The sequence below is a fragment of the Priapulus caudatus genome, unplaced genomic scaffold, assembly GCF_000485595.1.
Source record: "Priapulus caudatus unplaced genomic scaffold, Priapulus_caudatus-5.0.1 Scaffold355, whole genome shotgun sequence".
Classification (NCBI taxonomy): Eukaryota; Metazoa; Priapulida; class Priapulimorpha; order Priapulimorphida; family Priapulidae; genus Priapulus; species Priapulus caudatus.
In genome coordinates, this window is record NW_014577416.1 from 124,525 (window position 1) to 137,021 (window position 12,497).

At 48.6% G+C, this 12,497-nt stretch overlaps 1 protein-coding gene across 2 annotated transcripts in view; it reads left to right on the top strand.

Moving 5' to 3' along the window:
• The window catches only part of LOC106809445 (phosphatidate cytidylyltransferase, mitochondrial-like), a gene marked incomplete at its 5' end in the record, with an annotated part of 22,915 nt that overhangs the window by 2,316 nt on the left and 8,102 nt on the right, over positions 1 to 12,497 (top strand). For both annotated transcript variants that reach the window (XR_001393875.1, XM_014812523.1), the window contains 1 exon segment: positions 2,529 to 2,679. Coding sequence is in view for 1 of the 2 variants with exons in the window: in XM_014812523.1 (XP_014668009.1) it covers positions 2,529 to 2,679 (151 nt within the window).

A 12,497-nucleotide genomic window follows, 5' to 3' on the forward strand; every position in this document is an offset into this window, starting at 1 on the left:
CTTCTCTCTCTCTCTCTCTCTCTCTACTTTCAGCGCGTACAACATAGGCCTTCTAATAGTGTTGGACTTGGACACATCCCTCCGGCCCACTTGGGCTCCGCTACTCCCCCGCTCCTTCCAACTTTGCTCCCCGCCCCCTTTTCTCCTGGTCTCCCCGCCCCCTTCTGCTCCCGCCCCATTTTTCTCACCGGCTCCGCCCCCTTCTCCCGTTACCACGGCCCCCTGTACTCCCTCTCTGGTCAATAACATGTTTAGCAAGGTCCCGTATTTTGATCAAGGTATGACATCCTTCGCGCCATCCTATCGGAGAGAAATAATCATTGTACGCCATTGTATTGTTGGCTGTGTTAACGTCAAACGCATTTATTAAATGTATTAGTAATATTCTAAAAACGTTAAAGTTGGAATTAAATATAATCTTACTCCTGTACCTGATAACGAACAACATTTACTGGACGTTAAGCATTGGTAAAGGCGTTGTGGCCGCTGTGAAACCTTCCATTATCCCTACACTTCGCATTGTATGGTATTTTCAATAATGTAGCTTTGCGACCTTTTGATCAAATATTGACATCCTCGCGGCACATCTATCGGGCAGAAATTAATTCATGTACGCCACGATTGTATGTTGTGTTGTAACCGGTCACAACGCATTATTAAATGGGTATTAAATCTTGGCGTAACAACGGGGTAGCTGGACATTAATTATAATTACTGGCTACCTTATACAGAACGTAACATTTACTGGATAGGAGGGATTTGGTTAAGGTTTGGCCCCGGCTGAAATTTCCTATCCTACACTTTCGATGTATTGTATTTCAATAATGTAGTTGCCGATTTTGATCAAATATTGACGATCCTTCGCGCATCTATCGCGTAGAGTAATAATTTCATATGCGCACATTGCTATATTATGTGTGTAATGAGGCTGCTACCATGTGTACGAGGCTTGCAGCTAGTCGAGGTTGGTGTACTATGGTGTGCCCTCGTGGTCGCGTTCAAGATTATGCAGTCAGGTGTTGCTTAAGTCACATTGAGCCAAATGTGGCTTTGCCCAGTATTTTAAGCCTGGATTGATTCGTACAAATTTTCCCCAAAGCAGTACGATTTAGCATTTGCATATGGATCAGGAGTTTTTCAGCAAACAGGTCATGCTAACATTAAGGTATGCTACTCGACACTGTCAGTTCCATGCCTACTCAGCTCTCAAGAGTGTACCCATCATACTAGCGCCGCGATACGTTATGGCCGCCATCGTCTGGCAACCTGTACGCGGCCTATACTATGGTTATCTACTAGTGCTGATAGCGGTCTTATGTTCCCCCAGGGCGTACTGCCCGGAACGTTACCCCTGGGTTGACGGCGTCCGGCTCTATACCGCGAAACGTAGATTTATTTTTATTTCTTTTATAGATTTAAAATTTATTTACCTGCTATTCAAGTTATATTACATCTTTTCACATTACGCAACATAAACAAGTTTTTAAAATAAGTACAGGAGGAGGGCCGAGATTGGACGCTATACAGTCTTTCGAGTCTAGCACTCCGCTAATTAGCAGTTAGATTACTCAATTTGATTCAAGACTTGAACCATGGAATGCAATTGACGTTTGGAAAATTCCACAGAAAATATATTATGAGGCTTGTTTGAAAAACTGACAACCGCTACCCTGGTACCTTATCTGAATATGCCGGACCTAACGTACCTCGCCTTACTCCACTAACGGAGCATCATATGGAGTCGCCTATCGCCCTACTTCCCGTAACTCCTTAACCCTAACGCCGAAACTCTTAACAAACCCCTAACCCTAAATCCTAACCCTAACCACCTTATCAAATAGTGACATGGCGTTACGTGATCTGGTTTACCGGACCGCTACCGCAGGTACGTTTCCCGGCTCAGTTAACCCTGGGTGGCGACATAGAACCTATTGATGCGCTACTTATCTAGAGCGGCTCATTCCTGACCTAGGCGAATATCCGGCGGGAGTTCTAATGTCATGTATTGATTGATATATTTTAATTTACATCAGCGCAGTACGATTATTACGGAAGTGGTTGTGACATCAATAAACAAGGGAAAATTTCCGCTCATTTTACTGGCCTTGTATCAATACCTACGATTTTACTACCGCGTAATCATCCAACTTGAGCCTTCAACATCGGACACAGTACATTCGCCTTAGCATCCATAAACCAGTAAGTAAAGTCACTCTTTACATTAGTGGCAGGCTTCATAAACCAGTAAGTAAAGTCACTCTTTACATTGGTGGCAGGCTTCATATTATTTTATGTTGTTTAATTAAATTATTGGCTATAACACATGCATATAATTGCTTATTAAGTTATTATCATTGTAATACGAAATGAGATCGAGTGATTTGCTCTCCAGCCATATCGTGGCTGATGCTCCTCTATCAAGTAAATTATAATTATTAATTTTGTTTGCTATTCATATAGTTTAGGAGTTGATATAGTAAATCATCTTGTTGTCTTCATCATTATTCACAGCTGCTGGTGTTTTGTAGGTGCTGTGGTTGAAGGACACACGGCTGAACAAGGTAAACACTGCCGTCCACGTAAACCTACAGAGCGCCGTCCACACTGCCCTCCTTATGCTGCCGGAGTGCTTCAACGAACAGGATCTATTCCTCAGCATCGCTGGCATCAGTTACTCGGGTACGTGGCATCCTTACTGTGGATGTAGAGGTGGAGGGTAGCATTGCTGGCATCAGTTACTCGGGTACGTGGCATCCTTACTGTGGATGTAGAGGTGGAGGGTAGCATTGCTGGCATCAGTTACTCGGGTACGTGGCATCCTTACTGTGGATGTAGAGGTGGAGGGTGGCAGTGCTGGTAACAAGCAGATGTTGGCAGGGAGTGCTGTGAGGATGAACACGCTGTTGCCTAATTGACAGCTTTGCGTGTTTTGGTTACAATAGCAGTAAATTGCAAGTTATTAATAGTGTCACGTATAAACACATACACCCTTACTACGCTCTTTCTAAAGATGCAGCATAGTCCAGCCGTATGTGTAAAACCTCAAACCTGCATTTAAACATGATCAAACCATTACTGTTTGCGGTGTGTTTAACTATGGTGTAATGCTGGCACATCAGTGGACTTCAAGAATGACACCCGTGGAGAGATACGAGGCAAAGTAAACTGAACATCGTTGTGCCCGCCGGAATCTGCACCGGTTTCCGATGAACTGCTATGAGAATATTCTAGACAACATGCATGCACCCTGCATTGGAGACAAAAGCATCGCGTCATTCGACGGTTTGTTCTTCACATGTTATTGTCTAATCTGTCACATGGTGCTTGATCTAATCGATGTAGACTGTCGGGCTCCCCTTGAATCGCTTCGTCCGTAATCCTCATTAAGGCAAATCATGTGGCGATAAGAGCCTTTGTAACACGGCTTCCTCAATATTCTTGCTTGTACGCAATCCAGACGCCACATAGCTGCCTGACACGATCACCGTCGATCTTCGCTGCCGAGAGGAACTATGCAGGCTGCCTGCATTTGGGAGACATGATGCAATGAAAAGATGCCGGCCATCGACCTAGAGAGCAGTCTGATTCTGTCCCAGCACGACTACACGAGTGCATGCTACATATAGCACGGTAAGTAACTGCTGCAGCGAAGCATCATGACACCGGTCGTACCGTGACGGCACGGCTGCGCTGCAACACTCGTCTTACTTGGCAGGCTAGACGCTGCATCGAAAATGGCTGACACTGTCAACGGACCGATTCCGATTTTCAGCAGCTAACGTCTATCTCGCTCTTGCCGTGTTAATTCAGCCATACGCAGATACATGCAGCTATCTAGGCCTCAACGCAGAAGTGTGAAGGATTTTCACAGGCAGTTGTGTAAATACAGCGTGAACTACAATAACGTAGTGGGCGAAACATCTTTTGTTTGTACATTTAATGGTTAGTGTATGTGTGATGAACAGAAAGTTGAAGATGTACTCTTGGAACAATCATCACATCCAGTAACTCATACATATCAAAGTTGTATTAATTTTCGTTGTCTGCTGTTAAACACATGTTAGACATATTTTGTGCTGCATCCATTTAGGAATGGTGAACGTCAATGAATATACAGTGGCGAAGTTAACAGCAGATGGCAAACGAGTTTAACGGAGTTGAACAGTCGCAGGTATCTGATGGTGATGTACACATAGACAGACGTATGAGAAATTCACAATGTTCTATGTACTCGTATTCTCATTTCCACAAATGCAACATGTATAAAGTGAACCATTTAACATTTGAACAATTGCTGGATTACCACGGTAACTCAAAGCATGTTTCTTGGGAAATTATAATTTATAATATAGTTCTCCTTGGTTAGCAGCCAAGCAACAACCACAATTAGTAAAGTATCAGCAAAACACCGTTACGCAAGAATCAACCAGGATTTTGAGGTATCTGTAGTGTCTACATCTCTTATACTTGTAGCACACATGACACTCTGAAGAAAACCAGCAGATAGGATATTAATTATGCGTTTATATGTCGAAAAAATTTCAAAGCTTGCTGCTATATTGACTACTGTGAACCACCTGCCATTGCCAATTTCATTAGCGCATGTTATCTTTCCAGGTGTGCAATTGATCATGCAATCTGTACTGCCATGACCTCGAGTTCCTATTAACAGATAGCTTCGGTCCATTGTTTGGATGGCGATATCAGAGCATTGCCTCGCTATGGCACCTCTAAAGATCACCCACAGTCAAGTCGCCCTGTGCTTCTATAACTTTATTGCATCCAGTTATCACCTGCCATGAGGTTAGTAATAAGCCGATAATAATCATTTTAGCGTGCCTTTACATTGATGACCGAAATTCAGTACGAATGAAACAGCTGTAAGAAATTATACATGCTTTGCATGATCGTTGAAATTGAATATAACAAATCCTCAATGCATTTGTCCTTGTGTAAATAATCTAGTTTACACTTGTAATCGTTTTCATATGATATGTATACGCATTGGTTTCCTGTGAACATCATTTAAGTAAAACTTGTATTGTAAACCTTAGAAACACGAGTGTATGGATTTGTGTTCGTTCAACAAGCCAAACTAGCTTAGTTAGAAAGTTCAGATATTATTTTCAATCTAAATAATTCACACAACTCACAACTGTTCTCTTAGCCGCCTGGCAGCGCGTCGTTAGTTGAGGCGGGTCTCTCTTTGTAAAATGTAAAATTGATGGCGTACAGTACCTATGAGGCTTATAAAGTGAAATATAGTCATATCATATGCAAGTCTCACAGTGGTTGTTATTATATATACATATACATTTTCAAACGGTGCCTTTTCCAAACATGCAAGCACAATGAGTAAATTGTGCATACTGGAAGTGCGGAATTTGCATTTAAAAGCCGGGCTCTACCTGAGTTTATATCCGCTATAGTGTGTGGCGGGATAGGGGGGGGGTTCGCGGAAATACGGGTTCATGCCGAACATTACACTGCGAACGATTCAAAATAATCCCCCCATACAGATAAGAAAGGGTTAAGAAATGGCCGCACATATTTCTACACAACAGTGCGACACGATAATCACATGTAAAAGTCTCCGCGCAAGATTACTGAAGAACTAACTGTTATGAGTAGAAAGACCGAGAGACGAGAGAGAATGATACCGAGAGAAACGGAGGTACGTGAGACGAGGTCTGGTAACAGACTTAACGATGACACTCCGTTGATGTTTGTGGCGTGGTCCGCGTGCGGTAATAACAAACAAATTCCGTACCGTAGTGTGCGCTCAGACGTCAATACAATCATCTCAATGTTTCCCGGATCACCAAACGCCCTGACGGTGCTCCCGTGATCGCGCACCAATCGCACTGATGTAACCTGATTGCGGCAGCAGCGGCCAGACAAGTCGCCAAATTCGTGGTTGCTAGAGGCATGATTGCAGTAAGCAATAGGCTGTCGCAGCCAACTTCACGGCCAGCATATCTGTTCACGCCTGCCCGTCTGCGTCCTATATCTGCCTGCCTGCCTGTCGGGCGTGAAGCAGGGGAGTGAAGTTTACATATAGCCACGCGCGAGCAAACGCACCTCGCCATGAGTTTCATCGTTCCTCAACCAGTCGATAACGTAAATATATCGTGCAGTGCCCCTCTAAGACACGCTCGACGAGCGACGACGACGACGACGACGACAGACCGGACGACACCAACCGGCCGTGTGGGTCGGTATCGGCGTGTCGGGTTGCGGCGCGCCCGTCTGATATACGTGTAAAGTAACGTCTATATACTGAGTAAACCAGACGGCCGTCAAGCAGAATACGCCGATCAACACGTGTATCCGGGACGCTGTACTGATATTGTTGCCGACCGTCCGCGGGCGTCCATTCGCACTGCCCACCACCGCCGCCGCCGCCACCACTGCGCGCCCGCCTCACTGAAGTGATCTAAGCGCCTTTCGCTGTATGTTGCCTTTCACTTCTTTATCCTCGCGGGTTGTGGTGACTTGGGATCATCTCAGCGCCGCGCGTCCGCTTCTGTGTGCTTCAACGCTCGGCGTGCGTGTAAGCGGGGGTAATAAGGTGATCTTGAGAGAGAGAAGAGAGAGAGAGAGAGAAAGAGAGAGATAGAAGAGAGAGAAGAGAAGAGAGAGAGAGAGAAAGAAAGAGAGAGAAGAGAGAGAGAGAAGAGAGAGAGAGAGAGAGCAGACGAGAGAGGAGAGAGAGAATAGATGGACAACGAGAGAGGAAGAAAGAGAAGAGAAGAGAGAGAGAAGAGAGAGAGAGAAGAGAGAGAGAAGAGAGAGAGAGAAGAGAGAGAGAGAGAGGAGAGAGAGAGAGCACACGTTGCATTGGCAGGGCGGGGCGTAGTATAGCCTATATGTATGTCGCTGAAGGGTACAGGGAGGGTGGGAGGTTGGGCAGTGCTGAGAGGATGATGGGAGGTTCTATAGGTCAGAAATCATTCGCAGACCCACTCTACTTAAGTATGAAGTCAGATATATAGGCGTAAGTACGCATCCCACTTCTCCCCCCATAAATGTCCACGACCGCATGCAACTGATGCCACATCGCCGGTGGAGTTATATCTGTATATGACATGACATGACGCGTGTGTGTCGCCCGCTTCCACGCTCCACGGTATACCATCATGTTGGTCGCTTAATTAAAAAAATACTCGATTCGATTAAACGCATCTGTCTATGTGTCTGTCTACGTTAAAGGCATTTCTGCATCGGTCTATGTGGGAACGATGCGGGAGTATTCTGTGGTAGACAGAGGATCACGCGAGCGCGTGTATTTGCAGCGGCAAGGACCGCGGTGTGCGTGCGTGTGTGTGCGTCTTTGTCGTGAAGCGTGCTGTTGTGCAGCGTACGTGACTACGTGTGGACTGTGCGCTGTTCGTGTGTAGTGTGAGCTTCGTGCGTGTGTGTGCGTGCGTGTGTTTAGAGCTGCGTGTGTGTGATAGCGTGCTGTTGCGAGCGTACGTGACTACTTTTACTGTTGTCGTTGTTGTGCGTGTGTAGTGTGACTTGTCTGCGTGTGTGCGTGGCGTGCGTGTGTGTGCGTGCGTGTGTGTGAGAGCGTGCGTGTGTGTGCGAGCGTACGTGACTACGTGTGTGACTGTGCGTGTGTGCGTGTGTAGGTGTGAGCGTGCATGTGTTGAATGTGAATGTGTTGCGTGTGCGTGTGCCGTGTGCGTGTGCGTGTGCGTGTTGCGTGTGCGTGTGCGTGTGCGTGTGCGTGTGCTTGTGTGAATGTGTAGTGTGTGTCGTGTGCGTGTGCAGTGCGTTTGCGTTGTGCGTGTGCGTGTGAATGTGTGAATGTGTGTATGTGTGTGTGTGTGTGTTGTGTGTGTGTTGTGTGTGTGTGTGTTTGTGTGTGCCGTTGTGTGAGTGTGTGTCTGCATGCGTGCCTGGGAAGAACACTTTACCGCGGTACCAAGCACTCGCATGTAGAATTCAACTTTCTTCCCTCTCCGTTCTTCGTGCATTGCATTATCAGTGGGGGATATCCGATTGTTTCTGTCTGCATGGTCGGTCTGTGAGCTGGGTGCTGGTGGTGTGTCTGCTTCTTCACAGACTACATGCAGACTAATAGCGTTCGTTGCTTCAGCAGTATCTCATCACGTAACCATACCGATCTCGCTAGTACGGTCACACCCCGCTAGTACGGTCACACCTCGCTAGTACGGTCACACCTCGCTAGTACGGCCAGACCTCGCTAGTACGGTCACACCTCGCTAGTACGGTCACACCTCGCTAGTACGGTCACACCTCGCTAGTACGGTCACACCCCGTCTAGTCGGTCAACACCTCGCTATGAACGGTCAACAATCTCGCTAGTAGTCACAGTCCCGCTAGTACGGTCACACCTCGCTAGTACGGTCACACCTCGCTAGTACGGTCACACCTCGCTAGTACGGTCACACCTCGCTAGTGAACGGTCACGACCTCCGCTAAGTACCCAGACACTCTGCTAATACGGTCACAGCCCCGCTGAGTAGCGGTCACACCTCGCTATACGGTCACACCTTGCGGCTATGTACGGGTCACACCTCGCTAGGACGGTCACACCTCGCAATTACTGTCACACCCCTCCTAGTACGGTCACACTCTTCGCTATACGGCACAACGAGATTGGGGATCCCCGCTAGTACGGTCACACCTCGCTAAGTACGGTCACACCTCGCTAGTACGGTCACACCTCGCTAGACGGTCACCTCGCCAGTACCCAACCTCGCTAGTATACTTCACACCTTCGCTAGTACGCGTCACACTCGTCGCTAAGTACGGTTACATACCCCGCTAGTACGGCCACACTCGCTATTATCGGTTACACCCGCTAGTACGGTCACACCTCGCTAGTACGGTCACACCTCGCTAGTACGGTCACACCTCGCTAGTACGGTCCACACCTCGCCAGTAAACGGTCACACCGCTAGTAGTCACGACCTCGCCATAACGGCCAACCTCGCTAGTACGGTCACACCCCGCTAGTACGGTCACACCCCTTCATACGGCCAGATGCTCGCTACTACGGTCACACCTCGCTAGTACGCTGTCACACCTCGCTAATCAGTACGGTCACACCCTCGCTAGTACGGGGTCACACGCCATCTAGTAAACGGGTCACACCAGGCTGGTGCGTCACACTCGCATAGTACGCCAGACCTCGCTAGTACGTCACACCCCGCTAGACGGGTTCACACCTCGCTAAGTACGTCAACACCTCGCTATGTACGGGCCAGACCTCGCTAGTACGTCACGATCGCTAACGCCACACCTCGCTAAGTAAACGGCCAGACCTCGCTAGTACGCCAGACCTCGCCTAGTACGGTCCACACCGCGGCCTACTAGTAGCGGTCACACCGACTTCGCTATTTACGTCACACGCCTCTATACGACGTCAGCACCCCGCTAGTAACGTGTTCACACCCCGCTAGTACGGTCAAACCCCGCTAGTGACGGTCACGAGCTCGCGTAAGTACGCCAGACCTTCTGCTAGTACGGTCACACGCTCGCTTATAGTACGGCCAGACGCTTCGCCTTAGTACGGTCACACCTCGCTGACGGTCACACCTCGTAGTACGGGTCACACCTGCTAGTACGGTCACACCTCGCTAGTACGGTCACACCTCGCTAGTACGGGTCACACCTCGCTAGTACGGTTCACATTGGCCTCGCTAGTACGGTCATACCTTGCGCTAGGTACGTCAGCACCCTCGCTAGTTACGCTCACAACCCTCGCTAGTACGGTCACACACTCCTATGTACGGTCACTACTCTCGGCTAGACGGCCAGACCTCGCTATACGGTCACACCTGCCTAGTACGGGCCAGACAGTCGCTAGTAGGCTCACACCCCGCTAGTACGTCACACCTCCGCTAGTCACGAGTCACACCTCGCTAGGAACGGTCACACCTCGGCTAGTACGCCCAGACCTGCTAGTTACGGTCACTATCGCACCCGCTAGTACTGTCAACACCCGCTAGTACGGTCACACCTGCGCCGACGGTCACACCTCGCTAGTACGGTCACCACCTCGCTAGTACGGTCACACCTCGCTATACGTGTCACACCGCGCTCGGCCTTAGTACGGTCACACCTCCGCAGTGGTCACAGCCTCGCTGTACGGTCACATCCTCGCTAGTTACGGTCACACCTCGCTGTACGGTCACGCACCTCCGCTAGTACGGTCACACCTTCGCTAAGTACGGTCCACACCTTGCTAATTCACGGTCAAACCCCGCCTAAGTACGGTCCACACCGCCGTAGTACGGTCACAACCATCGCCTATACGCGTCACACCTCGCTAGTACGGGTCAACACCTCGCCTAGTACGCCGACCCGCCTAGTACGTCACACCCCTGCTAGTAACGGTCACATAGTGCCGCTCGCTAGTACGAGCCACACCTTCGCTAGTACGGTTACACCCGCTAGTACGGTCACACCTACTACGTACGGTCAACACGCTTGGTGCGGTCACACCTTCGCTAGTAGCGTCAACCTCGCTAGACGGTTCACACCTCGCTAAGTGACGGTCACACCATGTCGCTGTACGGCCAACCTCGCTAAGTACGTCACACCCGCTACGTACGGTTCCACACCCCGCTTAGTACGGCCACACTCGCTAGTACGTCACACCGTCGCTAGTACGTGTCAACCTCGCTAGTACGGTCACACCGCCGCTAGTACGGTCACACCTCGCTAGTACGGTCACACCTCGCTAGTACGGTCACACCTCGCTATGTACGTCAACCTCGCTAGGTGACGGTTCAACACCTCGCTAGTACGGCCTAGACCATCGCTAATAAGCGCGTCACACCCCGCTATTACGGTCATCAACCTCGCTAGTACGGTGCGACCCTCGCAGTATCGGTCCCGACATCGCTAGTAGCGCACACCTCGCTAGTTACGGTCACACCATCTGCTAGCTACGTCACACGCCTCGCTAAGTACCGGTCACACCTCGCTAGTTACGTCCATACCTCGCTAGTACGGATCACACCACCGCTTAGACGGTCACACCTCGCTACGTACTGTCACACTCTCGCTAGTACAGGTCACACCGCGCGCTAGTTACGGTCCCACCTCTAGTACAGTCACACCCCCTAGTACGGTCACACCCTCGCTAGTACGGCCAGACCTCGCTAGTACGTCAAAACCTCGCTTAGTACTTTGCACACCTTCGTGCTATACGGTCACACTCTCGCTAGTACGTTCACACCTCTATTCAACGGGTCACACCTCGCCCAGTTAGCGTCACACCTCGCCAGTACGCGTCAACAAGCCTCGCTAGTACGTGGTCACAGGCCCCTAGTACGCGTCACACCTCGCTAGTTAGTGTCACAACCTCTAGTACGGTCACACGGCTGGATGCGGTCTCGGCTTTTACTCTTCTTATAAAAATATAACACGTGAATAAAACATATAATTATATTCAAATAATATTGGATAGATTTTTTATCAAGAGCAGATAAAGAAGGCCTTCTTTATCTGCTTAGATTTTAATTGAAATCTGAAGAAAGAACCATAACGTTCGTCTAACGAGGAAAGCATAGCGGAGTAGTGTAACACGTGTGCTGCAGTTTGAATCAAATGCAAAGTTGATCGAAAAAGCGGCTTTGTACGGTTTATATCCTATAAATTTCCTAATAATTTCCTGTAAGTGCGTCGTAACGTGCGTGGGCGTGGCGTCCGTGCGTGCGTTCCGTGTGTGCTGTCGTTCAGCATGCGACAAATGAGTCAAATATCAAACGCTAATCGTTAAAGCTATTAATTAAACCTAACCTATACATACATACATACACCCCGAGTTCCATCATTCTTTAACTGGCAGCGTTTAGTGTTACAGCGAAGTACGCCAAGCAGTAGAATTTTCGTGCTACATTAAAGGTACGAGTGAAAAAAATCGGATGCTGAACGCTAGTTGTCGTCACTAATTAAATTACTCTAGAAAGCCAGTGCAAATTAAACCGCAATAACCGCACCGGTGTCGACGGACCGCTGCAGCGGAAACACGCGTGCTCGTGCACACATTGACTTTCATATCTGACAAGGTTCTGTCGCATATATGCTAACACACCGCTGTCCATTATCCACAGCATAGCCGACTTTGTTTACGGGTAAGGACGAGTAAACAGAATGGTTGCTAATTCATTGAGCCGTTTCCTAGACCACGTCCGCGATTAAACTTTTTTTATTCTGATGAATAACCACTAATCCTCTGCATTATCGGGCTTTCTTGATACATCTGCGAACTTTTCCTTACAATCCTCATGTATTATTATGGAAGTGCGGGTAGTGATTCTGGCATTGTAAGAATCGCGGGCCGCCGGCACGCGAGCCTAACGAGAACGAACTCAGGTCTTCCGTGGTGTGCTGGACGCTTTCCGGAATACATCGCGGGTGGCAAATTGCGGAAAGCCAACGGCTTATCGCACGCAGTAGGCGTCGTAACGATGAATCGAGCAAATATTTATTCAGTAATATTACGCACACACCGC